Raw genomic sequence first — 27586 nt, forward strand, 5'->3', positions numbered from 1 at the left:
CACAGAGACTCTCAGGAGGGCACTGGTGGCCCGACAGCCTGGCCCAGCCCAGAGCTGTAGGGTCGGGGCACGACGGAGAGCCGCCACGGACACCTGGCTTCTTGCCCCTGAGAACCTTCCCTCCGTTTGCAGACACTTTCTTCTTTTCCTCTGCCCTTTTCCATTTGTTCCCCTCTGACACTGCACTCCTGACGGAAGGACTCAGGGTGTCTGAAGCGTCCTCCCGTTGCATCTCAGCCCACCTAGGGACGGTTGCCTTGCTCACTCCATTTAGAATGTCCCCACCCGCCACTGCCTCCACTGGATGGAGGACAACCACACCACGGCTCTCCGATCAGCCGCCCCCTGCTCCCTGCAACAATTCCCCATGGGAAACGTGGACAAGTATGAATAAAGACACCAATTGAGTGGCAGTGTTTGCGGAAGTTCTCAGAGCCTGAGAGGGGCCCCAGCCCCAGCCAGAGGAGGGAACTGAAAAGGTCTAAAATCCTGCTGCCTGCAGGGCCTGGACGGCTGCTAGAAGGGTCAGAGGTGCCAAAATAAACAAGAGGCCAGAGGGTGGGTGAGCTGGCGGCCCTTTAGCTGAAGCGATTCTGTTACTTTAATTGCAGGGCCTAGTTCAAGGCTCCCTGCCTCTTTGCATCTTAGTGTCTTCCTTGCCAATAATACCAATCCTGAAGCTACTGCTAATGGCCATGTACAAGGATAACAATAACCCCCTCATTAAGAGCGAGCTTACTGTGCCCCGGGCATTCATTTCGCCTTTACGACAGCCTGCAAGGGGAAGCTGTGGGCCAGATTTTATGGAGTAAACTTAGACCCAGAGAAAATTGGTTTGCCCACGGTACCTTAGCTATTAGGTTACAACCCAAGTCAAAGCCAGGCATGATCTGGAGGAAGAGCTCTACCCCTTAGCCCAGACCCTCCAGCAGCAGCACCATCCTCCCACCACCTCCACAACTGGCCTTAGTAAACAGGCGAGAAATGTGTGTTGACTTTCTAAACACAGCCGCTGTGAATGGTAAGGTCTTGACCCCTCCTTTCCAACAGACTCCCCACCCTGCCTGATCCCTTCCTGCGTAGAAATTTTGGAGCTGCAAAGCAGATGCTCAAGGCCTGGGATTATTTGAGATCCCTGTTTCCAACAGACTTGCTTCACTGGGGGGCTGGTGGGACTGGTGGGGAATCGGTGTGAAAAGGTCTCTGAAGGCCCCCTGACAGCCCTGGAGCCATCTGTCTCTTGCGTCCTGCCCAATGGTTCAGGTCCTAGAGGTCCCTACAGGGACGGCATTCTATGCAGGTATCTGGCTAAAGACCCACAAGGCTCTGGCAGCCCCGCCTGAAGCCCCCCATGCTGGGGACGCTTATGTCTCCACGTAACGCTGTCAGTATGGGTCTCTGTTACACGGAGGAAGTTCCTACAAGGTGCCATGATTCCTAAAAGGTGTCATTTCTAGAGCTCTGTTCTGTGGACATTCCACATGCATTATTTTATTTGTTTCTACAAACTTTTGGGGTAGGAATGAATCTTTTCCCATTCCTAGATGTGGATACAAGTTCAGAGTGGTTAAGTGAGTCACATAAGTCCACACATGTGGTGGGGTCGGAAGAAATTCTACAGATTCTGAGAACAGAAGGAACAGTTGGTCCAGGGCCTGGACTCACGTTCTCACCACCTCCCGTGTAAGCAGAGCAGTAAGTCAAATTGTTACACCACCCATCTCCACCCTGACTCACAGCCCCCTGGGGCTCAGGTGCAGGGAAAATCACTACCCTCCCCTGGCATGTAGGTCCAGACCAGGTCTTGAACTTCCTCAGGATGAAATAGAGCCACAGCATAGCCTTTCCCTTGGGGGGGCCAGCCTCCTCGTCCAGGGTGGGAGGTTTTCTTAGGGCTGTTTTGTTTATTTATTCTTGCTTCTCTCTACTAATAGTTCCATGGTCCTTCCATTTATTCTTGCTTCTCTCTACTAATAGTTCCATGGTCCTAATACTTCCAGAGGCCCATCTCCACATTGTCCATGTTTTGAGTGGAACAGATTCTACTCCTGGTAACAAATTCTGTGCTGGTCTGGGCTCAGCTGCAACTGACAAACATCCAACTCAAGTGGTTTAAGCAGAAGCAACATGCACCAGGAATCAAACACAAACAAAACCACCCTAGAAAGACGAACTCATTCATGGAACACCCAGGCCTTGCAACCGAACCGCTGGGTTCCGCTTCAGTGCTGTGTGGGTGCAAGCACCCCCCAACAGGAGGGGGCCCTGCGGCTCGTGGGGCCAGCACACTGGACACAGCCGCGGGGGACCGAGCCAGGCAGCCCCGCCGGCCTGAGCCCGAGCAGACTCAGCCCGACCCGGCCTCTCGGGGTGCCGGTCCGGGACGCCCCTCCCGGGGCGGCACCCGCGGGGGAGGGCCCGGGGCGGGGCGCGCCCGGGCGCGGGGGGGGGGGGGGGCGGGCGGGGGCCGTCGTCTAGGTGACCGGCGCCTGCGCATGCGCCCGCCATGCGCCCGGCCGGGACGCTGCTGGCCGTCTGGCTGCGCGGCTGCCCCGCGCGCGCCCCGTCGCCGCCCCCCGGCCCCGGCCCTCCCGACGCGCGGCCCCGCCATGAGCCGCTGCGCCGACGCCGCGGCCGTGGCCGCCTCCGTGCCGGGCGCGGGAGTCGGGGCGCCGGGCCCGCGGCCCCCCATGGTGCCCCGCCAGGCGTCCTTCTTCCCGCCGCCCGTGCCCAACCCCTTCGTGCAGCAGACGCGCTTGGACGCGGCCCGGCGCGCCCAGGTGAGGGGCGTGGGTCTGGCAGGGGAGGCAGGTGAGGGGCGTGGGTCTGGCAGGCGCGCCCAGGTGAGGGGCGTGGGTCTGGGGGACGGCAGGTGAGGGGCGTGGGTCTGGCAGGCGCGCCCAGGTGTGGGGCATGGGTCTGGGGTGCAGCAGGTGAGGGGCGTGGGTCTGGCAGGGGAGGCAGGTGAGGGGCGTGGGTCTGGCAGGGAAGGCAGGTGAGGGGCGTGGGTCTGGGGGGCGGCAGGTGAGGGGCGTGGGTCTGGCAGGGGAGGCAGGTGAGGGGCGTGGGTCTGGCAGGGGAGGCAGGTGAGGGGCGTGGGTCTGGCAGGCGCGCCCAGGTGAGGGGAGTTGGGGGGGGCAGCAGGTGAGGGGCGTGGATTCTGGCAGGGGAGGCAGAGGAGGGGCGTGGGTCTGGGGGGCGGCAGGGGAGGGGCGTGGATATGCGAGAGGAATGGGACCAAGGTGAGACTTGAGAGGTGAGGGGCGTGGGTCTGACGGGGATGCTCTCTGAGCAGCTGTCAGTCTGAGAGGGGAGTCTCTGGGGAGAGGATGTGCGTTCTGGAAGCAAAGACCCTAAGAAAGAAATGTAGGAGGCGCAGGGGATGACTTTTGCAGGGGCCCTGAGTCTGCAAGGGGCGTGATGTGGGTCTGGGAATCGAGGGCACTCGGTGGATGGAGGGGAAGGTCTTAGAGGATGGGCCTGGGCCAGCGGAGGTTGCCCAGGCCAGCGGCAGGGAAACAGGCCTGCTGAGAAGGGGGACAAATCTGTGAGAACTTCCGCCCGAGATTGTGAGAGAATGAGTTTTGGGAAATCCTTCCCAAAGAGGAATCAGTGTGGGGTGGGGAGAGTGGGGAGAAGGCAGAGGGCCCATATGTGAAGTTAGAACAAGAAGACTGGGGTGATCGCTGAACACGGGGCATCAAGGGTAGGAAACAGAATCATGGAAAATGGAGAATTGAACCAGCTTAAGGTGTTCAAGAGTCTTTAGTTCTGGCCCCTCACCCAGACTCTTCTAGATCTGGGGCTGAGAAGTAGCCCAGACCATCTTCTGTAGGGTAATAGACAAAAAGGAAGTTTCCTTTCCTTTCTCTTGTCTTGCAAAATACTGCTTTTACAAGTACTTGCATTCGCTCTGTGAACTTCCTCTTTGGTGAAGTGAGTGATCAAGGAACATGATAGACTAGATGAAGCAAATAAGAAAGACTGTGTGTTCTGCATGAAAGAAAAATGGTTTTAATCTTTTCTTGTCTTACGCTTTTCTTCAAATTTGAAAAGTTAATTTTTGCACAGCCTCCTGGTATGCACTAAAACCATTGTTCTCTGCAGTGGATGCCGGGTAAATGCTGTGCTAAGCAGCAATAAGGTGTGGCTGGAGTAATGGTAGATGGGTATCTGGTTGAAGAAGGCGTGAGAGAAGAAGAGGAAGATAAAGAATGGAGTAATGCCTCTTTGTGCAGAAGCTGAGTGTTTAAGATTTTTGTCATCATGTCTTTAATGGATACATCTTGTCTTTGTATCTCAAAACATCTGAAGACACTTCTAAATACACTGACTATCATTCAAAATTAATTTTAGTCTGATTTAATCAAATCAGTCAAACTTAAAGTATGTCCATCTATTGGGCCTCATATGTTGGAGTGAGAAACAAAGTGCCCTATTTTTAAGTATATAAATTGCACCTAGAATAAAAAAAGTTAAAAAAAAAAAAAAACATAGCCTGTTACTATTTAGGGAACACTTCCAAATAATTTTATAAGCACTGTAGTTTAGTGGAAATATCACTGGCATTAGTCAGAAAACCTGCTCAGACACAGCCATTTACTAGTTTATGGCACTAGCCAAGTCATTTAACCTCTCTGAACGTCACTTTCTTCATCTGTTAAATTGGAGGAATAATATATCAAAGGAGAATGAAAATTAAGTGAGATAATATGTGAAAGATATCTTACTATTGGTTTATTTTATGCTATTTGTTGTCCACAAATTGTATATGTACTTAAAATTTACTGGGATTGAATAGAATTGAATTTGGGCTATTAAAGAATTAAAAATCCATATAGACTCATAAATCCATAAAGAGATATTAGAGCTATTTCAATTATTTGAATAGCCCAGATAAAGAGAAAATTTGAATTGATATGACTGAAAGACAATGTTGTCTATATATTGTATAGTTTAAAGATGGACATGTCTTCATTTAAGTATGAGTTAATGTGCTTATTTTAATATGATTAATTAATTGAACAGTTATCAGTGTCTTCCTTAAGGACTACTGTCACTTTTGCCTTTCATTATATAGTTTAGTTTTGCTCTCCACCTTCTTTTTTGATTATTTAAGGATCTGCTCCTATGTAACATGGGGAAAAGTAGCCTGACTTTCATTTCCTCAGCAGAATGCGGAAATCGAATGAGCTTTTTTTTTGTAATTATGGAGGCAGTTTATCATACCAAAAAATTCTTTTTATGCCTACTATGTGCCAGATACAGTGCTTTTCTCTGGGACATATACCAGTGAAAAAATGAGGCCTTGCTTATTTAAAGCTTATATTTCACTGAGAAAGTTAAACACATACAAATATATATATATATCAGTCCATGTTTTAGTAAGTGCTGTGAAGAAAAACCAGAGAAGAGGATATTTCTGATAGTGTTGAATGAAGGCATTCCTAGAGAGAGGATGTATTTAATCGAATTTCCAAGTGGAAACCCAGTGGGGAGCCATCTTAATTTTCAAAAGTGGTTTACTATTAAGTACTATTATTTGTCACAAACTTTGAAAATGACACAGAAAAAAGTAACAGTAGTTGAGCTTCTTCATTTAAAATCCATTATCAGTTGGTCTTTGTGAATGTGAGTTAATGTTATGTGACTATGCTATAACTTCATTCCAACTCTGTTTTCAGAGTCCATGCTATAGTGCTTTCTTGCAGCCAAGATTATTTTTTGGTCATTTCCAAGACATTCTTCACTTGACTTGCCTTGGACTCACCCAAGGGTATTTGTCAAAAACAATGAGAAGCAATTGATTAAAGTAACAGTTCCTGAGAGTGAATAATGACAACAGGCTAATCAAAATGATTAAAAGGAAAAGCTAGAGATTAAGGTATTCACTTGGGACTCTGAGAAGTTTTGACATATTCCTGGGACTTTAGAAGGCCATCCATGTGTGTAGAGCTGTGTATATACTCAAGGCTATGTACTCACTCAGAAAGAAAAAGAAAATCCAAGAATTCACTAAATCTCACTGGCGAATCGTCAGGCTCTTACAAATAGGAAGTAAAAGCCAAGGCAGAATTATGAATGTCACTTGAGTGAATGTTTAAGGTGTGCCCCAATATGCACACCCACATCCTTTGTCAACACTGGGAAACTTATCGGTTGTAGACACTGAAGAGAGTCTCTAATTATTAGGTAATAACTAAGCAAACTGTTCAGAAACTTCAGCAGCCACACATGACAAAGAATACAGACTTTACAGGAGCCTCCCTGGAGACACAAGGGGTTAAGCACAGCACTATGAAGCTATTCGCAGCCACTGCAGCACGAGTTCCATCCCTGGCCAGGGAGCTGACCCACATGGCACAGCAGACCTCTCCTGTCTCACTCTCTGCTCCCCTTAGCAGTGTATTTCAGTAGATCCACCTGTTCTGCTCTCCACTCTGTCTCTGGTGAATCATCTCACCCCTCACCTCTGGCCTATACATCAGCTCTTATAGGCATTAATAAATCAAAAAAATCTTTAAAAAAAAGAATACAGACTTTGCAGAATTAGTTCATGAAAGTCACTAAACAATAAAAACAATAACAACAACAGTAAATCTTCATAGTGGAGGAGAATCTGATTTTCAGAGTTGATATGTTATATATATTTTCAAATGTTTAGATTTCAGAAAAAAATTGCAAGGTGTACAAAGAGCTATAAAGTATGGCATATAAATTGGGAAGTAGTCACTAGAAGCTATTATGAGGAAGCCAAGATGGATCTCCTATCTAAAAACATTAAGATATTTTTAAATGTACTCAAAGAACTAAAAAAAGCCATGTCCAAAGAACGAAAGGAAAATATGAGTATATTGCCAAACATCAATAAAGTTTTGAAATTATGAAAGGACCAAATACAAATTATGGAATAAAAATTTACAGTAGCCGAGAGAAACATTCAATAAAAATGTCAACAGCTCTCTTGACTTGGGCAAAGAGAAGAAAGTGTTAGCTCAAAGTTAGGTCAATTGAGATTATCTAGTTTGAGGAACAGAAAGAAAAAAGGTAAAGAAAAATAAACAAAGCCTCAGAGACCTGTAGGACACTGTCAGATGTGCCAACATAGATATAATGGGAGTCCTACGGTAAGAGGAGAAAGGAAAAGAAAGAACATTTGAAGAAATGATAGCTGAAAACTTGCCAAATTCGATTTGAATCTTTACATTCAAGAAGTTCAATGAACTCCAAGTAGAATAAACTCAAAGATACCTACATCTCGATGCATTATAATCAAACTTTTGAAAATCAAAAAAAAAAAAGATCTTAAAAACACGAGTTACAATGCATCATGTACAAGGAAACTTCAATAAGATTAATGTCTGATTTTTCATCGGGATCTTGGAGACCAGAGGCAGGAAAATGACATAGTCAATCCATCAGAATTGTGTTGTCAGCAAGCCTGTCCTTCAAAAATGAAAGGGAAATTAACAAAAACATAGAATTTGTCACTAGCATGTGTGCCTTGATAGAAATACTTCATTTCCCAAGGCTGCAATGAAAGGCCACTAGAGAGAAAGCTAATTCTTAGGAAGAGCTAGAGTACTGGCAAAGGGAACTATATATGTAAATATGAACGACAGTATAAATTTAATTTTTATTGGTAATTTTTTTCTTCTGACTACAACTACATAAAACAACAATTGCAAAACTGTTGATGGACCTACAATGTGTAAAAATGCATTTTATATGACAATAATAGCAAACTGGAAGAGGGAGAAAATGGAGCTATAGAAACACAATTTTCGCATTCCCTTGAAATTAAATTGATATTAATCCAAACTAGATTATTATAAATCAAGATGAAAACACTTTGGCCAACCACTAACAAAATTAATTTTTAATATAGTTAAAGAAGAGGCAAGGAATTAAAATTGTATACTCAAACATATCTACTTACCATAAAAGAAAGAATAAGAGGCACCCTCACAGCTCTTGGCTCTCTGAAGGCACCAGGGCCCCCGCCAAAGCTGAGCGGGGCTACACTGTGGTAGCCAAGTTTGATGACCAACCGCGGCACAACTGTGCCGCGGACCAGCACAGCAGTAGACGATGAGGCCACCTCAGGGTTGAGAGAAGCGTGCAGGGTGGTCAGGGCGTCGGTGAAAGAAATGACAAACAGACACACTTCAAGAGTGAAAATCTGAGTGTAATTTTCTTTGAGTTTGTGACCAGTATATATATATGTTTTCCAAAAGCACAGGAACAATGAATATCAATGAAATCAGCTTGCTCATGGGCTCAGTCTATCACCATCAGGGCGGTGATCTACATCTGGACTCAGCCTCATTCCTAAGTAGATAGACCATTAGTTTTGTTTTTAAACTATATAATCGTATTTTTTATTAACTACTTTTTTACCTATACTATATTTTAATTATTACAGGGCTTAGTAATGTTTCATTTGAGTCAGCCTTGTTTTAAGGATTTCATATGATTTTTTAATTAACAAGCAATGACCTTTATAGAAGAAAGAAGGAAGTTTAGAAAGACAATAAGGGATTAAAGTTTGTAGTTCTAGAAAGACGGGATAAGGTTATTTAGCATTCTTGTAGTGCTTCCTGGTGGTCGTTATCTTTTGATAAGCTTCTGTCTTTTCAGGGAACTTCGCTGTACTTCCCCTGCTTCAGGGTGTTTTGCTGTTCTCCCCCTGCAAGCTGGTTGCCCAGCCGGACCTAGGGACCTTGGTGAAAGCCATTCCTAGAGGTCACTGCAGGGGGAGGTGCAGCAGGTATGTCTTCAGGGGGTTTTGCTGTTCTCCCCCTGCATGCTGGTTGCCTAGCCGGACCTAGGGACGGTTAGCCCTAAAGGTCACTGCAGGGGGAGGTGCAGCACAACTGGGTTTAGGTTTTAGAAAAATGAGAGGAAAAAACCCACAGAGTTCTGGAGACACAGGTATCAGGTCTGAACCTGGCCAGTGACATTCAGGTCTAGCAGAGCTTTCCTGCCCAGCTCCTGCGCAAGATGGTTCAGGCCAGATTGGACTCACTACCCAGCTGGTTTGGTTTTGAACCCCAGCTGGTTTTGAAAACTTACCATGTCTGAGCTCCCACTGGCACCAGTCAGGTTCAGGCCTGCACACGTACCAATCAAATCTTGGAAACAACTGGCTTGGAAAATGGACCGATCAGGTTGAAGAGGCAGTACTCTGAGGGGGATATAGCGGGAGCTGCAGAGAGATCTACGCTCAGGTTGTCAGGGAGGCTGCTTGGGAAGGCTTCAGTGGCTCAAGAAGTTAGGCTCAGCTTGGAAGAAGCATCAGGAGGAGACCTCAGCGTCAGGAGACACATTGCTGCAATGCTGTCTCAGCAGCGCTACTGTGACTACTGCCGCCGCCACAGGTTAGCTGGATCCTGGCCCACCACTGACAGGTGCGCCACCAGTTCCAGAGTTAGCACAGCAGCAGAGGGCAGGAGATTCCTCAACGAAAAAAGCTGTGGGAAGGTACTGGAGGTTGAGCAAAGGTCCAGTGGGGGTCCCTTTGAGTTCCTTGAGAGGATTATGCAACCTTTTAGACCTACACACATGTAAATCCTGATGTACCAGAAAATGCCCGAATGCTTCATATGATGTTCACTGGGCAGACTTCTCTAGACATAAGGAGAACATTAACTAAGAATGAGGGTGCTGTAGTGATGAGTCCTCCCCAGTTGGTAGAAATAACACAAGAGAGGAAAGGAAACTTAGGCCTGTAATGGTATTTGTGTTTTTGTGGGTTTTTTTAAGATTTATTTATTTATGCATACAAGAACTGGGGTACAGGACAGAGGTGTGGGGGATGAGAGGATTCACCAGAGACAGAGTGGGGAGCAGAACAGGCAGATCTACTGAAACACACTGCTGAGGGGAGCAGCAGGCGAGACAGGAGAGGTCTGCTGCGCCATGTGGGTAGCTCCCTGGCCGGGAGATTGAAGTTGTGCTGCAGCAGCTGCAGGAAGCTTCACAGTGCTGCTTCTTAACCTCTTACGCCACCAGGGAGGCCTCCTCCTATGTATTTCTGTTTGATAGCTGCAGCATTAAAATAATGTCCATCTATCTGTTCTTATCAACTTTGACTTTCAGATATTCTTTCTTGGACTTATCCTGCTCCCACTCCGCGCCTTATTGGTGGCATTCATCTTAATCCTGGCGTGGCCGTTTGCTGCAATTTCAACAGCATGCTCTCCTGAAAAGCTGACCCACCCACTAACTGGTTGGAGGAGGTGAGAAATAATTATTTCTAAGTGTTAAGTGACTCAAGATAAATAAATGTTTATTACAGGTTAGTCGGTGACTGGTAGTTTTATCTAGCTGCTATTTTTTTTAAAGATTTATTTTTTTAAATTTATTTATGCATACAAGAACCTGGGTACAGGACAGAGGTGCAGGGGATGAGAGGATTCACCAGAGACAGAGTGGGGAACAGAACAGGCGGATCGACTGAAATCCACTGCTGAGGGGAGCAGCGGGTGAGACAGGAGAGGTCTGCTGCGCCATGTGGATAAATTCCCTGGCTGGGTATTGAACTTTGTACTGCAGTGGCTACCCATAGCTTCACAGTGCTGACACTTAACCCCTTGTGCCACTAGGGAGGCCTCTAATAGCATGGTTTTAAAGAATAGGCTGATCATGAATGAACAGAGTCACTGGTCAAGTTCATTCCATTGGGCAGAACTGGCTATGGCCGGCTCCACGTCCTATGGACTGTACACGTTTCCTCAGAATCCACACGTGGGTTTTAGGGCGCTGTTGAATTTGGGATCGTACACATTATTCTGTGTGTACATAAAGGATCAATTTCTTTCATCCCAATCTCAGATAGGAATGTGCCTTCCAAAATTTTTCACAAACACCATTCTAGAAACTTTTATAAAGAAATAGGCAGTTTGTGTTCAGTTCATGTTCTGATGACTAAAAGGTCCACTTAAACACGAGGCTGGGGCCTCCCCAGTGGCGCAGCGGGTTGAGCCCAGCGCTGTGAGGCTGTCCGCAGCCTCTGCAGCACCAGTTCGAATCCCGGCCGGGCAGGGAGAGTCCCACATGGCGCAGCAGACCTCTCCTGTCTCACCCGCTGCTCCCCTCAGCAGTGTATTTTGGTCCGTCTGCCTGTTCTGCTCCCCACTCTGTCTCTGGTGAATCCTCTCACCCTGCACCTCTGACCTGTACCCAGTGCCTGTATAAATAAATAAATCTTTTAAAAAATAAATAAACACGTGGCTGGTTTGAAGTGGAACTAATGCCTCCTCAGTCCTCCCCGTGCCCCTGTTTTATGACTCCAGCTTGTCGTTATAAAAAGAAAAATACACTGCAGGGTGTTTTCATGGCTCATCAATTTCTTTCTGTCATCTCTTCAGTTTAATTGTCAATGGCTTGGGAAAAAAAAAACCCAATGATGATGGAAGAATAGTCTTGAGAATTCTGAGAACAGATAAAAATAAATGGTAGAATAGAAAGTTCTACTTTATTCATGAAGCCAGTATCTCTGCTTCCTCTCAAACAGGTTAACACTGAAGCTAAGCAAACTTGGCACCATGTTTAAGCATTTAAAGGGAAGTGTTTAGTGATTTTGAATACGGGACTCTTTGGAATGTAATGGTCAGAAGCTAAAGCACTATAAATAAATAATGAGAGGTGTGGAAATTCCCTGAAGGGTTGAACTTTTTGTCCTGCAGTAAATAGTTACCTCAACTCTAAACCACAGGGCAGGAAGGGGGACAGCCATCCGGAGAACTATTATACTTTAGCTTTTGGTTCTCACTTTTCCTTCCTGGGATATTACAGAGAAACTTCCTCAGTAGCTACTTGCCTGACAGCTTTGCATTAGATTATTAAAAGGTTGTTAGAGAATTAGCTGGGAAGCCCTTTTTTTTTTTTTTTTTAATAATACATTTTTTTTTTTATATTCCCCCATACAACTGCACATGCCCCATTCTGACCCCAATCCCTCCCCTCCCGGCCCCCACCCCCATAAAGTGTCTCTGGTTCATAGTTTTTTGTTGATTTTGATTTTCACTTTCTTATAGTTATTCATTTTCCTGGTCCCTTATTTAAATTTTCTAGATTCCTGCTATGAGTGAGACCATCCGGTATTTTTCTTTTTCTTTCTGGCTTATTAATTCCAAAGGGCACCTGCACCCCTATGTTTATAGCAGCACTGTTTACAATAGCTAAGCTTTGGAAACAGCCCAAATGCCCAAAAATAGATGACTGGATCAAGAAGATGTGGTACATATACACCATGGAATATTACTCAGCAATCAAAAAAGATAAACACATGCAATTTGCAGCAACATGGATGGCGCTGGAAGGGATCATGCTCAGCGAAATAAGCCAAAAAGGAAGCCCATTTTTTAAAAATCACATCAGATGTCTTATGGAAGATACACCTGTTTCATTTCTCATGAAAACTTGCAGACATATTCACTGAGGGGTCCAGCCTGTGTCTGCATTCCTCTGTTTCCCTGCTCGATTGAGCTTCTCAAGGACAGAGACTGGATCTTACCTATGAGTCCAGCACAGATCCTGGAACAGTTGGATGAATTGATTAATCTTTAATGACAGATTCTGATGAGTATGAATTAACAAGAAGGGACCAGAAACTGCAGAAACTAGAGCCATTTACAATGGATGCTAGAAGAGCAGAAACAAATAGACTTTCAGTGGTTATCACATTGTATTACATACCAATGTAGATTTATAGGGATATATAGCTGATACCTAGATGATGATAAAATGCAATACCATTTCTTAAAAAAAAAAAATACTTATTTATGCATACAAGAACGGCGGTACGGCCAGAGGTGCAGGATTCACCAGAGACAGAGTGGGGAGCAGAACAAGCAGATCCACTGAAATACACTGCCGAGTGGAGCAGTGAGGAGACGGGAGAGGTCTGCTCCCTGGCCGGGAATCTAACTCATGCTGCAGTGGCTGCTCATAGCTTCATAGTGCTGTGACTTAACCTCTTGCACTGCCAGGGAGGCCCTAATACAGTGCTATTTCAACAGAAAAAGTTTAAATGAAAATAAATTTTTTTAATTTTAAGTAAGTGGTTACATTTCTGGGTTTAACTGCATCTCTGTCCAAGAAAGAAAGATGGTGAATTTAAGAATTTTGATGATATCTAAGAGCAATAATGATACAGGTACAACACTTACTTTAAAAAAAATTACTCCTAGAATAGCTCTGAGGACAGTTTTAGCATGAGAGTACCCATGTGTTTGGGGAGAGAGCAGCAGCTGGGTGATACAGGTCTGGATCCTGAGGTTAGTGCCCTTCAAATCCCTACTCGGGTTTGAATCTCTCAGTGGGGTTGTGTGTTGACAATTCATTGTCATCATTTTATAGTCACAGATTAATGGAGCTGCTTATTAACCCTGTGACCTTTGAAAGATTTCAGTATTCTCATCTGTTAAACGGGGATAATAAATAATGCCTATTGTGCCAAATAGAACTGAGAATTTTAAAAAATTATATAAATTTTTATATATACAACATATTCACATATAATGTATTTCTATAATAAGCTTAAATATTTATCCTATTTAGAATACTCCCTGGCAGAAAGAGCTCCATATAAGTGTTAACTCTTCTTCTTGGCTCATTTTAAAATGAAGTGGTCTGACATGTTTGGTTTTGTATTGTATTTCAGAGTAAAGCTCTACTGTTAACTGCAATTAGCAAAGCTAACTGTGTCTTTTTTTTAATATTTATTTCCAAAGGAAAATTACCCAACCAGTTTTGAAGTTCCTGGGTCATGCCATGTTCCTTTCAATGGGATTTATAGTTACCGTGAAAGGCAAGATGGCGAATTCTGTGGAAGCACCGATTTTTGTGGTTGCCCCTCATTCAACCTTCTTTGATGGGATTGCCTGTGTCGTCACTGGGTTACCCTCTATAGTGTCTCGAAACGAGAATGTGCAGGCACCTCTAATTGGCAGTAAGTACTTGTAAGATAACAAAATAAAGTATCTTCATGCTCATGCTTTATTTTTTTTTTAAATAATAAATTTTATTTTTATATTCCCCATACAATTTCAACCCCCCCCACTCTGACCCCAATCCCTTCCCTCCCACCCCCCCACCCCCCCAAAAAGTGTCTCTGGTTCATAGTTTTTTGTTGATTTTGATTTTCACCTTCTTAGAGTTACTCATTTTCCTGGTCCCTTATTTAAGTTTTCTAGATTCCTGCTATGAGTGAGACCATCCGGTATTTTTCTTTTTCTTTCTGGCTTATTTCGCTGCATGCTCATGCTTTAAATTAAAAAGATCGTATATGGTTTGTTGGTAGACTTTTTGAAAGCTTTAAAAATGAAACACTTCAAGCATAATTCCATTCTTTTAATGAGGAACTAGATCAAAAGAGTAAATTTATGAAAGTAGAGACTTCCCTGTCCATTCTCATACAATTCTTTTTAAATCCTATCACCATATCGTTCCTCTTTCTGTTTTCTTTTTATTTTGAGAAATAATTGGCTTATAAGATTATATTGGTTTCAGGTATACAATGTAATGATTTGATATTTGTATACATTGTGAAATGATCACCATTTGCAACTATCCTGTTGCAATGTTAACTTTTACTATATACCTTCTTGACCACTCCCCCCCATTGTATCTCCCCTCCTACCCACCTCCCTTCTGGCAACCACCATACTTTCCTGTATCTATGAATTTTGTTCTGTTTTTGTTTGCAGAATCCACCTGTAAATTAAATCACATGGTATCTGTCTTTTTCTGTCTGACTTATTTTCCACAGCAATATTCCCTCAAGATCCATCCTGATTGTCAAAAATGGCAAAATTTTGTCTTTTTAATGGCTGAGTGTATTCCATTGTATACACAGTCATGCATTGCTTAATGACAGGAATGCACTCTCGTACATGCATCATGAGGCAACTCTGTCATTGTGTGAACGTCATAGATATACTCACACAAGTCCAGATGGTGTGCACCGGGCTGTGTATTAACTACCATTGTGTGTACAGTCTGCCTTGACTGAAACATTATGTGCCTGTCTGGATCACGTCTCTTCCGTTTGTTCATCCATTCCTAGACACTTTGGTTGTTTTCATTCCTTGGCGATGGTGAATAATGCTGCAATAAATATAAGGATGCATATATCTTTTTGAGTCATGTTTCTGTTCTTATATATAGCCAGAAAAACCAGTTTCCAATACAAACAAAATTTCAAATACCAAACATGCTCAATTTTTGGAGAGCGAACTTAAGCCAAGAATTTGTGAACACGCTGCTTCCATACTGTTTCATGACGTTCTCTTCAGGGTGTTACGCTCACAAGCACACCCCATCTTTTCTCCTAACTCTGTTTTCTTCAGTATTGTCCCAGCATCTTCATGAGGGACCCACATGTAACACTTTGAAAATTATGATGTGGAGCAATAAGTGCTTCCTGCCATAAAAAATAATGAAGCAAGTGAAGTGTTTTTCCCACCAGATGCTTTGGTCTCTCCCTAGGGTGTTAGTCTCCCAGTAACTGCTCCCGGTTGCCCTGGGTTATTGCACACATGAGTGATGAGGGGGGTGTGAGAGCTGTCTCCTGTTGCCTTGGCACTCGGGAGACATGATAGTGGCTCTTTCATCTTTGCCATCAGCTAAGAAAGTCATTCTCTTTTGTTTTCAACATTACTGCCTTGCTTTGTGTAACATGGCATTTTCCTAAAAAGTTATGGAGCAAGACATTTTTGGTAAATGGAAGTTTATTTTGCATGTGCTAGGAAATTATGTATTTGGCAGACTGTCTTGCTGAAATTTTTAGTAAAATGAATAGTAATTACCTTTTATTCATGTGTACTATGAATTCACATTTTTTTTATGATATTCTTAAGGAAAAACAAGACAACCTTGTAGCATAGCCCCAAGGCTTACTGTCAGTTGAAGAAGTCCTTTAGGCAGAAAATTGCATTTGCTTCTTTTCATATTCTTGCTGCTAACTTCTGTTAAATCAGTGAAATAGTTTTGGGTATAAATAGCCACTCTTTTGAAACTGGAGGCTAATTTCAAATACATTTGAGATTGGAGGCCTTTTTTTTTTTAGGTTGTTCTCTTTAATTGCTATCATCTTGATTTTCCTTAAAATTTGTTTTATGATTTATCTCATATCCTCACTATGGTAGCATTAGCTACAATGAGAACTTGCTTATGACTTTTTTGTTGTTGTTTTAAAGGACTGTTACGGGCTTTGCAGCCAGTGCTGGTATCCCGTGTAGATCCAGATTCAAGAAAAAACACAATAAATGAAATAATCAAGCGCGCCACATCAGGAGGTGAATGGCCACAGGTAAAACTCAGTAGATACTCATTTAAATATATTGAGAGCTTATCACGCATTTGTAAATATATCCATTTGGATCCATAGACAGCAATACCTGGGGACACCTATGCAAGATGTCTTTAGCGTAATAGAAATAGAATAAATGAGTATTAAGAAGTCTTCTTCCCCATGAAATACTCCATGGACTTGAATGTATCAAGTCTCTAAAGTCTGAAGAATTTTTATTTTATGTCATAAAAATAATTCCCTACCTCTCAGTTTATTTACTGTTTTAAAGATGAGATAGTAAAACTCAGTTATGGTCACCTGCATGTTGGGTTTACAGAAAAAGAAGTGATTAAGATCTTCAGTCTTATCTGGAGTATATTTAGACATTGCTTTTAAGTTCAGGGGGCTGCTCAGAATCACTTGTCAAATTCTTTCCATCTTACTGTCTCACCAACCCTGTGCCTTGGGTTGCCTTTTAAAGGTGAGGAAGAGACAACATTTATTGTATGTAGAAAGCATCCTAAGGATCCCACCACCTTTGTCCAGGTGGAAACAAGCCATATGTAGCAGAAGTGGCCCTGAGGTGAGCTGGCCCCCTGGGTGAGCTGGCCTTTGGGGCTGATGTATAGATGTTAAGGTACCAAGAAGAGGACAACCTATCACGAGGTTGTAGAAATCAAGGCCTGTGAGGAGTGGTTTTGAAAGTGATAGGAATGAGCTAGCATTTGGAATAAGGGTTTGGTGTTTCTCTTGGGATCCAAAGAGTCCAAGGACTGATGGGTAGAAATTAACAAGTAGTTAGATTGCAGCTCATGTCACTGGTCTCAAGGACATTCTGTCCAGAGGTAGAACGGCCTGGTTTAGAATTCTTTTTTGGAATTTTCAGGCTTTGGGTAAGCAGCCACTTGGGGGGGATATTGTAGAAAGAATTCAGCATTAGAGATACAAGATGACTTTTCATGCCCCTTCCAGCTCTGAGATTTTATGATTCACTCCATATCCATTCATGGTTAACAGGGCAGCAGTAGAATTCCCACTGAGTGAATCATGCTGGCTATAGTCTCCTGTTGTCTTAGGGAACCCAGTTTTTCAATTGGAGGATGGCATTTCATGTATTCATAATTTTCATCATATAAATAACCTGTTACTGTAGCAATATAGCCTGTTAACTTTTTATTTATTTATTTATTTTTTGTGGGACCCTCGCCAGTGGCCGGGGAACAAACCGGCGCTGCAGAGGCTGCGGGCAGCCTAGCAGGCCAGCGCTCAACCGCTGCGCCACCAGGGGAGGTCCTAGCCTGTTAATTTTTACCCTCTCCCTGTTGTAAGGTGCTCTTTGCTGCCTCCAGAACGGGGGTTTTGTTTTGTTTTAGATGCTTAGCTATTAACTCACTGCCAAATTCTAAAAGCTTCAGAAGATTCAATTATTAGAGAAATTTACTACATATTTTGCACATGGAAAACAAAGTATTTTCAAAGTTAAAAATACCTCCTGAAAAAGGATATGAAGCCGTATTCCATGTCAACTAATTCAAGTAAACGTCATGTGTATTGACGTCATGTGTATTTTCTCCATTTTCCGCCAGTCTATGCGTTGTAGAAATGAGTGTCATTTAATGGGAAAACTGAAACAAAGAAGCAGGAAATTATTTAGTTAAGAATGTAGGTAGCAGTAGAATAAAGAATTTAATAAATCCAACGTACGCTTTGACTGTGATTTAGGGTCTGTATTTTTTTAAGTTAAGAAACATTTGTGTAATCTCTATTCAAAGCTTTAATCCATTTTCTGATTATCTTAATGGTGAGACTGCATTCTAGAGGAAAACCGAACAACCTGATTCTAGCTTCCATTTGAAACAAGTACTATTGCCTTTTATTTCATTTTAGTTTTAGTAAGAAGGGGCAGCTATTTGTGAAGTCATAAGAAAGTGAGTGAAGAGGTAATCTATTAATTAGACTGAAATATTAAATCTATTCCTTTTCTCCCAAGATACTAGTTTTCCCAGAAGGTACTTGTACTAATCGTTCCTGTTTGATAACTTTTAAACCAGGTGAGATAAATTAAATTATGTATTGTGACAAAGTAGTCTGGAAGCTTTCTTCAAATGAATTGATAGTCGTGCACAAAACTGCTTTAGTTTGCTCTAAGCTTTCCTTCTTGTCCGCTAAAAAGTTTTGAAAGTTGCAAATGCTAAGAACTCACTCCTTTACTTTGTCTTTTGGTCATTAGCCTTTATTCCTTGGAGTGTCCTGCGTGTCGTGTGTGTGTGTGTGTGTGTGTGTGTGTGTGTGTGTGTGTGTGTACACGCATGCGTGCATAGAAGCCACTGGCGGATTTTTCTTTTCCTCCGACTATACCAGGGGTCATCGGTAGAAAAGCTATTATCATTACAGGGCCTTCTAATGCCTTCTCCCGTTCACTCCTTTTATATTATGAAAGTGTGAATTTCACAGTAAATGTGTAACTTCACGGTGATGGATAATATTTTAAAATATTTTTGTTTTGGCGGCTCACCAGCTCAGAGCCAACATTAGAACTCACTTCCAGCAAATGGGGTAGTTCTTGCTTCGCCCATTTGGTTTTGTATAGATTTTCTTCTTCTCTGTCTTGATTGCATCATTTTAAAAAATCCTCTTGAATAAGAGGCATTTGGGAAGTGAAAACAAAGGGGGATGTGAATATAGAGTGTAAATGACCCAGGCACAGCATCATCATATTTTTCTCACACAGTTTTGAACTTGAAAAATCTCTCATTTTGGTAAACACTGGGCATTTTCCAGTATTTTGCAAAGTTTCTTTTATGTCCCTGAAAAGCATCCAGTACATGTATACCGTTTATTATTAACTTGTGCTTCATTGTAAAACACACATTTGTATAAAGAACACGCTGTGAGACCCCAATGTGCTTATAGGAGCCTTCATCCCGGGGGTTCCCGTGCAGCCCGTGCTCCTCCGATACCCCAACAAGCTGGTAAGTCTAGTGTTTTGCTACGGGAAGAATTTCTCACTTTCCAAACAGCACCCATTCTCCAGGGTCCCTTTTAATACTTGAATACAGGTGTGGGTAGATGAGTAACAGGAGCAGACGGCACGCCCCATCCTAGCTGCCACATTTTGTTTTGAATGTGTACGGGACAGGCACCTGCTTGCTGCTCTCAGCATTGCATCTCGCCTTTGCTGCTGCTGAGCTCCGGGAAGGTTCTCCTGAACCTCTACTCTGTGGTCCTGGATGGTAGGATGCAGCCGCAGACGGAGGGTCTCAGCAGATGTCAGGAGGCTTGCAGCAAACTGTGATTTCCCTGACACCTCGAAGGAAACGCCTCCTAATTTAATCAGCTGTCATTCCTGGTGGAGGTGTCTGGTGACACACTCACTCCTTACTAGCGGTGTAACTTTTGGCAAGAAGTAACTTAAACAAGAAAATATTAGAAAAGAACCAAATATCCTACAGAAAACCCACAGCTGGCTCTGGAAACTCTCTTCTGCACCAGCTGGGTTCGTGGTCACCCTCTGTGAGGACATGGCAGGGGGAGTGATCGCGCCCCCGTTTTCCTAAAGAAAGGGTTGTTTCTGAGGATGTTTTGGTTCTGAAAGGAACTTCCTTCACTAGAGAATTTACGTAAAAAGGTAAAATATAATTATGAATTGTCTGTGTTATTTAAGATTAAAGTTGCTGATCACTTCGGCTTCCTATTCAGTGACTGGCTTCCCAGCCTCGGACAGCTATGATTTAAAAATTCGAATCTATCAGACTTTTATCATTTTACTTTTGCCTACGGATTTACATTTATCCAAATCCTTTCACTCTATACGGCTTGTCATCTTTTCTCCCAACATCACTTTTTCTTGAGAAATGATGCGTTCTGGTTTTTATAAGCAAATCCAGGTATGTTCGTATTAGGGGCAGAGACCTAAGCTTCCCCGTAGTTATTTAAAAATTCACTTCCATAAAAAGATGTGAGGGTTATGTCAGGAAGGTAATGTCTGTAGAGAGAGACTCAAGGATTCGTGTTGCTGCTATAGCCACAGGCTTTATTTCTCATGTTGTCTTTATGCAAAAAAAAAAAAGATACCTGAAAACCAACATTGAAATAAGAATTTTGTTTTATTTGCTGTTTCTCCTCTGAACTAATGCAAATTTAAACCTTTGTGTTGCCGTAGGATACCGTGACCTGGACGTGGCAGGGATATACGTTGTAAGTTGCTTTTGCTTACTACATAAATAATACATATTTATTTAAGTTTACATAAATTTTATTTTAGTGAAGAAAAAGATAACCCATGCCTCCTTTTTTAAGGAAAAAAAACTGGTTTTTGTAAAAATAAAAATTTCTGATCAAATTCTTAAATCTCGTAACTGATAAGCATCTGAAGGGAGCATGGTTAGTTATTTTTTTATTTTACTCCTCCCAGTGGGGCCAGGTCCCCTACATACTCCAGGATCCCTCCCCTCCCTGCCTCAGGCCTGTGGCTCCCTCTGGCCCTCTAACCACCAAGTGACTGTGACCCTCCCACCTAGGGGCAAGCTCAGAGGCAAACCATGTTCTGAATGTGCCCACTGCCCCCCGGGTTGTCTGTGTAGACCATGGAGTGGAGGCAGAAGTGGGCAGCCTCTCAACAGACCTGCCTTCACCTGCCTGGGTGGGTGCTCAAGGCCCAGCCGCACACCAGAGAGAGCAGATCTCCCTTGTCCATTAACCCCTGGTGTCGCCGGGGTGCAGAATTCTAGAATTCTAGCTGTCACTCTCTAATGGGTTTCAGGTGTTTGACTATCAATTCCCAAGAAACAGTCCAGTGACCTAGTTTGGATCCTGTTGAGCTTTAATTTTGCAGCTTCGTGTCATGGCAGATTTTGCATTATTTAGCGTCTCCAGCATTGTTTGTGCTGGTTTAAGCAGTCCAGAGCAATTTAGTCACTTGACTTGGACTAGATGTGTCTGTTTTGACCTGAGAAAATAGCTAACCAAGCTTTCGGTTCTCTTCTTGGATTTTAAAAGCATAGGGATCAGCAGTTTCTATAAACATTTAAGAGAGGGCAGGAATACAATTCCTCTGTTGAGCAAGCTGAAGTGAAAGAGGACTTTGAAAGAACAGAACACATAGATTCTGTCTTTCAAGAGGATCTCGCGTTTAGTCCCGGCTGTGTGAGTGTGAAACTACCTGGGTTGGAAGTTCACAGACTTGTGCCTTTGATACTGTCATATGCAGATCAGAGAACACTGTGGACAGGAGGTAGCCACTTGGAAATATTTAAAAGAAATCATCACTTGCCTCTAAGTATTCTGTGGGTTTCCTTAGGTGCTTTGAGATCATCTAGACAATGTCTGAAAGTGAAATTTGGTTTTTAATGCTGCATACTTTCTCCATTGTGTGTGTGTGAGAATTGCTTTGAAATAATAAATGTAAATTAGAATGGGTAACTGGCCAGTTATAGGTGTGCATGAGCACCTGGAAGACATTTCTGTTCCTGTCATGTTTCAGTCCTTGGGTGATTCAAGTTAAGTCAAGGCCACCGAAAATAAAAGACATAAATGTAAAGGATATCTCAACATCATGTTAACTTAATCTCTCCAGGATATCAGTTGATTTGGTTAAAGTACATGTTTCGTGTCACTATTGATTTCGCATTTCTGGTTTTCAGCTTTTCTATAAAGAAAAGCAAGAGGAGAGCATGTTAGAAAAAAGTGCCTAAAAATTGTGTGAAGGTGCATTTTCAATGTATTTCCTGAGGTGCATCATCATTTGAGTCTTTACGAATTAAATTCCTTGCGGAGATAGGGATCTGGGGTTCACAGTGCAGCCGATGTGACTATTTTTCATTTAGCAACAATCTAGGTAGATGTGAAGGTCAAGTAGGAGAAGACTCTTCTGGAAGGGAGACCAGGGCTAGAAAATAGAGTGATCGCATCGATGCAGGCTTCCACCCTGGGAAGTGTGTACTAAAGAAAAGAGAGGGACAAACACTTTCAGAATTAAAGATTCCTAGGACTTATAAACACAGAAAACCCCCCAAAGCTGCCACAGCGGCCTCATCTAGAGAGCTTTATCCCCCCTCTGCCTTTCCATCTGCTTAGTGGTGTCTGTTCCTTCAAAACCAGTTACTTCAGCTGCCCTTACTACCCTAGACTCGAGTCTAAGGAAGAGACTTTACACAAAGCAGATACCCTAAGGGACAGGAGACAGAGGGACAGACGCGGGAAGGGACGAGTATGCAGGCACTGCCTGTGTCAGTCTAACAAGGTCGTTGGATTGTCCAGCAGCACAGAGTGGACAGTGCAGGTTTAATGAGAACTTACGTGGGCTTCAATTTTTTACAGCATTCAGAATTTTCAGACCATGATATCTAGTCAAATCCTTGAATTCCAGTGTTCAATTTGAATAATTAGAGGGCAGTTTATGGTAGGTAGTATAAGTTGACTTTGTTTGCTGGGGCTTGTTAGTCAAAGATTTTTTCCCTTTCAAAAGGGAGCTTTGAAAATCCTCACTTAGGTTAACAACTTACAATTATAGATGGCATTGACAGCTCCTGGTTCCTAAAATTCCTAACCTCCTTGTCTTACGTAATTTGTCAAGTAATTTTTACAGGTAGGTCATATTTTAATTTCTTTAGTTAACAAAAAAAAAGGAGGGGTTGGTTGTTCTTAAATGTGTAGTCTAGTCCATTCTGCCAGCTTGTGGGTCATCTGTGTAAATGAGGCAAAATAATTATCCCATAGACGTCTTATCCACAGGGTCTAAATATATGCTAGAAAGCTGCCAGTAGGAAAAACTATTTCAAAAAGTATCTTTGAGACGGTTGATTATAAAACCACTGAAAGAAAGCCTTTGTCTAGCTTTTAATGAAATCTGACACTTTGCAGAAAAATTTCCCCATAACTAAAACATTCATTAGTAAGTGGGGACAATTATGTAAAGCCTCTGCTTTTAAGGAAAGGCCCACTGATTTTTTTCTTTTATATCAGGGAAGTCTAGAAATGCAAGATATATTCCACACAGGAGTCTTTGTATATCCACATTCATGTACCTTAAAAGGTTGCCTCGCTGATTTTCCTAAGACTAAGCCAGTGAACCTGCGTTGTCCAGGAAACTTCAAATTTGGGGTCTGGTCTGTCAAGGAGATGTCAAATTTGGGGTCTAGTCTGCCGAGCTGTGGCTGTGACTCACAAATACGTATTTGGTATTGCATTTGGTGACTGAATCTTTGAATATCAAGAATAGTTGTCTAAGCCCCAGAAGTGCTACACTGTGGTATTTCTAAATGCAAAATATTTATGACACGTGACGTGAGGGTGCTTGTGTGTGAAGCGAGGACTGTTGAGTACCAGGAGATGATCCGTTATTACCTTTTAACAATGGTCCTCTCTCTTTTCTCCTCAGCATTCAGCTTTGCATGCTTACTTTCTGCCAGCCTTTCACAAAGGTGGAAGTCGAGGTAAGCCTTCAACATGTGGCTTTGGAACTCAAGATCTGGTGTTTCCCTTTATTTTGAATTTCTGCTCTAGAGAGACCCAATGTGCAAAGGCTGGAGATTAAATCAACCACCTTTTCAATAAGCCCTGGCCTTTTACAAGCTGTGTATCTAAACGCAGGCTGTCAAGTCTGGTCCTTAGACTTGTGCTTGGTGACGCCTCTAACTTCCTGGCGCTCCCAACACGTCACCCACTGCCCAGCTAGTCAGAGGTCCTATGATTTTTATTCCTGTTGCTGCTGACCTCTGCCAAGTTGAATGATAACCTTCACATTCTTTTTTTTTTTTTAAGATTTATTTATTTATGCATACAAGAGCTGGGGTACAGGCCAGAGGTACATGGGGGGGTGAGAGGATTCACCAGAGACAGAGTGGGGAGCAGAACAGGCAGATGTACTGAAATACACTGCTGAGGGGAGCAGCGGGGAGGCAGGAGAGGTCTGCTGTGCCATGTGGGTAGCTCCCTGGCCAGGCATCGAACTCATGCTTCCGTGGCTGCCATTAGCTTGATAGTGCTGTGTCTTTAGCCCCTGCGCCACTGGAAAATCCCCAACCTTCACACTCTGACCAAAGATGCTGCAACAGTAGCTGAGGGAGCCCACAGCTCTGTCAGGATCACGTCCTGGGAAAGCCAAGGAGAGGAAGTCCTGCCTGGGAGACAACACATGTCACTACTCCCCGGGGAGCTTTCGATTTGAGTTGCAGGGCAGGCAAGACAAGGGCTAACAGACTGAAGGTTGGTTCCAGAACTCTTCTTAGATTCTAAGAATGATGTGGAATGGACCCCTGAATTCAGGATCTAGTGGTTTATTAATGAATTCACAGGTTGCCTCTGAAGAGCAAAGGTCAGAATAGTGGGTTTCTGGGTTCCTGCCTGCGTTTGCCAGTTGCACCCCTGGATTGTCTAATGAAAACCTCAAGTTCGCATGTGTCCTTCAGCGTCCTGAGCGGGGACCAGTAATAGGCCACAGAGTTTACATCACAAGGATACCAGCTTACTTGGCTAGACACTGTAGTTGTTCAGCCAAGCAGAGGTTGTCAGCAATACCAAAGCTATAGGAGGGCAAATTATACTTCAAAATGAGTTTAGTCTCAGTGCATTTTTCTTGAGACCTGCAGGTTGTCTGCCAGCTCTGAATATACCTGTTTATTCATTTTGTGCCACATCTTTCCGCTTTGAAAACCAGCTCAGTATCTCTCAATGTAAACAAAAAACCACTAGTTCTAGCTATGTCCTTACATGTTGCTGGATAAATACTAGCCTGGGTCCTAATAAGTTCAGGAAGTGCCTGGGTAAGCAAGAGGAATGGGGTTTCTTTTCTCAGAACTTCTCAGTGAAATGTTTGACCAAACACCCCCATTTTCTCTGTGTATTTCCTGGAACCAGAGTTCCCTGGAAGGCATTTCGGGAAGCCCTGTATTATTGCTGAGTCCTCTGAGCATTGCGCTTTCTTCTTTAGTAGCAGCTCAGATGGTTTAACCCTATTTTCCCTTCCTGAAAAAACACACACACAAGAAAACCCATACTTTCAACAGCCACGCCATGTCTTCTCTGTAAAGTTGGAAGAGAGAGTGTGTGTGTGTGTGTGTATGTGTGTGTGTGTCTGTAGTTAGATAGGCAGATTGATAGATTGATAAATCGATGGTGGATGGATAGATGGATGGACGGACGGACGATAGTTCTGTCATATCTATTGACAGTCCCCCCACCCCCGACCCCCCTCTCCAGTTACAACAAGATCCAACAGCAGGTGTGCGCATGCATCTGGCACTGCCCTGTGGCAGTGAGTCAGCAGTCACACTGCCTATGGCAGAGGCCGGCAAATTCCTCATTTGCTTGCCCTGACCACCTTTACCACAATTTCCCGGGCCATGGCTGTCTTTTTCCTCCTTTTTAAAACAATTGTAATACCTGCACTCCCCACCTGTTTGCATACTATTTCCTGGCAAAGAAAAGGAAGTCTCTGTTCAATAACTTCTCCACCACTCTGAGCTAGCAACAACGGGCTGTGCTGCAGCTGCCAGCAGGGCAGGATGAGGGAAGTTCCTTCGAATCCAGCCTTCTTATGTTAAATATATTTAATTCAGAGTTATGATACTACCTTTCACCAAGCAGGCTCCGAATTGCTTTATGAGCTTTGAATAGTTTACTTCCCCGTTTTGGGGTGTCACCAGCAGCCGGCCATGCATGCGTGGGGCAGGGCTGGAGGGAGGGCTGTGTCTGTACCCCAGCCCGCTGGAGCTACCCTACAAACAGCTTAGTTACATGCCTAGGGGCCTCTCGCTGCTCCACTAGCGGTTGTCCTGGTTCTTGAGAAGCATCCTCGCTCTCTCTCTCTCTCTCTCTCTCTCTCTCTCTCTCTCTCCCCTTAAAATTGATGGCAGCTCTAGTGGGGGTTTTTTTAAGATTTATTTTATTTATTTATATGTCCAAGAGCTGGGGTGCAGGCCAGAGGTGCAGGGGGTGAGAGGATTCACCAGAGACAGAGTGGGGAGCAGAACAGGCAGATGTACTGAAATACACTGCTGAGGGGAGCAGCAGGGAGGCAGGAGAGGTCTGCTGCCCTATGTGGGTCAGCTTCCTGACCAGCTGGGGATTAAACTCGTGCTGCAGTGGCTGCAGTGGCTTCTTAGCTTGTGTCTTAACCTCTTGTGCCATCAGGGAGGCCCAAGTCTAGTTATTTTTTTTTAACATGTTTTTAGAACTTCTTGAATATTGATTAGCTAAACCCAATTCAAGATGTGTTATTATTCAAGGACTTGGTGTGAGGTTTATTGTAATTTTTTTTTAATAGAGGCATGTTTTATTTATTTGTTTGTTTGTTTTGTTTATACAAGCACTGGGTACAGTCAGAAGCGCGGAAGGGTGAGAGAATTCACCAGAGCCAGAGCGGGGAGCAGAGCAGGCAGAGTGACGAAGTACACTGCTGAGGGGAGCAGCGGGCGGCAGGAGAGGTCTGCACGCAATGTGGGACCCTCCTCCGGTGGCCGGGATGCAGCCGGGGATCGAACCGGCACCGCAGAGGCTGCGGGCATCTTCGCAACCCAGCGTTCAACCGCTGCGCCACCGGGGAGGCCCAAGTTTATTGTGATTTTTAAAGCAGACTTCAAGCAGGTTAGTGGGGTGCCCTCTTGGACACTCGCGGCTCACAGACCATCCCTGTCCTTCAGCTCACGGCCTCCCGTGAGCCTCAGACTCTCGTGATCAAAGTCATTGGATTGTCTCAAATCCAGAGAATGTAATCTTTAGGAATGTTCCTTACTCACCGCCTCTCCATCCCCTTTCTCTGCTTCCCCAGCACATTCTTGCTTTTGAAAGCATCTTATTTTCTTGACTCCTGCGTCATAAAACAAGTAAGTCCCAGCATCCTGCCCGCGGTAACTGGTCTCCTGGCACCTCTGCCCAGGCGCCCTGTGTGTCTCCTGAGAGCTGTTCTCCAGGCCCTCGCGGGGCAGTGTGTGTGCTCACGCCCTTTTTTCGTCACTCTCTCAGCGGCATCACAGTCCGCCTTAATGAGCATGTGGCTGAGGACATGGCAAATAAGGTAGCTTGGAGGGAACAAAATAGGACATAAATTAAGAGCCCGCTAGTTTATCTCATGAGAGAGAATACCAGCCGTTCAGACTGGTGGCACTGGGAGGGTGTGGGGGTGAGGCGGCAGCTAGATCATCGATGGAGACACGGCACCCATGTTACTGCACAATTTCCTTCCTCATAGACTGTATCTCCATTTGCTTTCAAAGCATGTGACTGTAAAGCCGCGTGTTATATTATAGATGCATAGAAATGATTTCTGTGCAGGCATCAGACATACTT

The 27586-nt window shown here is 43.8% G+C and overlaps 1 protein-coding gene across 3 annotated transcripts in view; it reads left to right on the plus strand.

Moving 5' to 3' along the window:
• Nucleotides 1-2609: 2609 nt before the first annotated feature.
• LPCAT2 (lysophosphatidylcholine acyltransferase 2) overlaps nt 2610-27586 on the plus strand; it is a gene marked incomplete at both ends in the record, with an annotated part of 58675 nt that continues 33698 nt past the window's right edge. Inside the window, 8 exons of one of the 3 annotated variants that reach the window (XM_084257576.1) lie at nt 2610-2780; nt 10102-10241; nt 13740-13967; nt 16201-16318; nt 18291-18351; nt 19214-19272; nt 20463-20497; nt 23679-23733. In XM_084257576.1, the coding sequence (XP_084113702.1) occupies nt 2610-2780; nt 10102-10241; nt 13740-13967; nt 16201-16318; nt 18291-18351; nt 19214-19272; nt 20463-20497; nt 23679-23733 (867 nt within the window). The remainder of the gene's footprint in view (nt 2781-10101; nt 10242-13739; nt 13968-16200; nt 16319-18290; nt 18352-19213; nt 19273-20462; nt 20498-23678; nt 23734-27586) is intronic. The other 2 variants (XM_084257577.1, XM_084257578.1) reach the window with 2 other exon arrangements.

Source organism: Talpa europaea, assembly GCF_964194135.1.
Source record: "Talpa europaea genome assembly, chromosome: 16".
NCBI classification, from domain to species: Eukaryota; Metazoa; Chordata; class Mammalia; order Eulipotyphla; family Talpidae; genus Talpa; species Talpa europaea.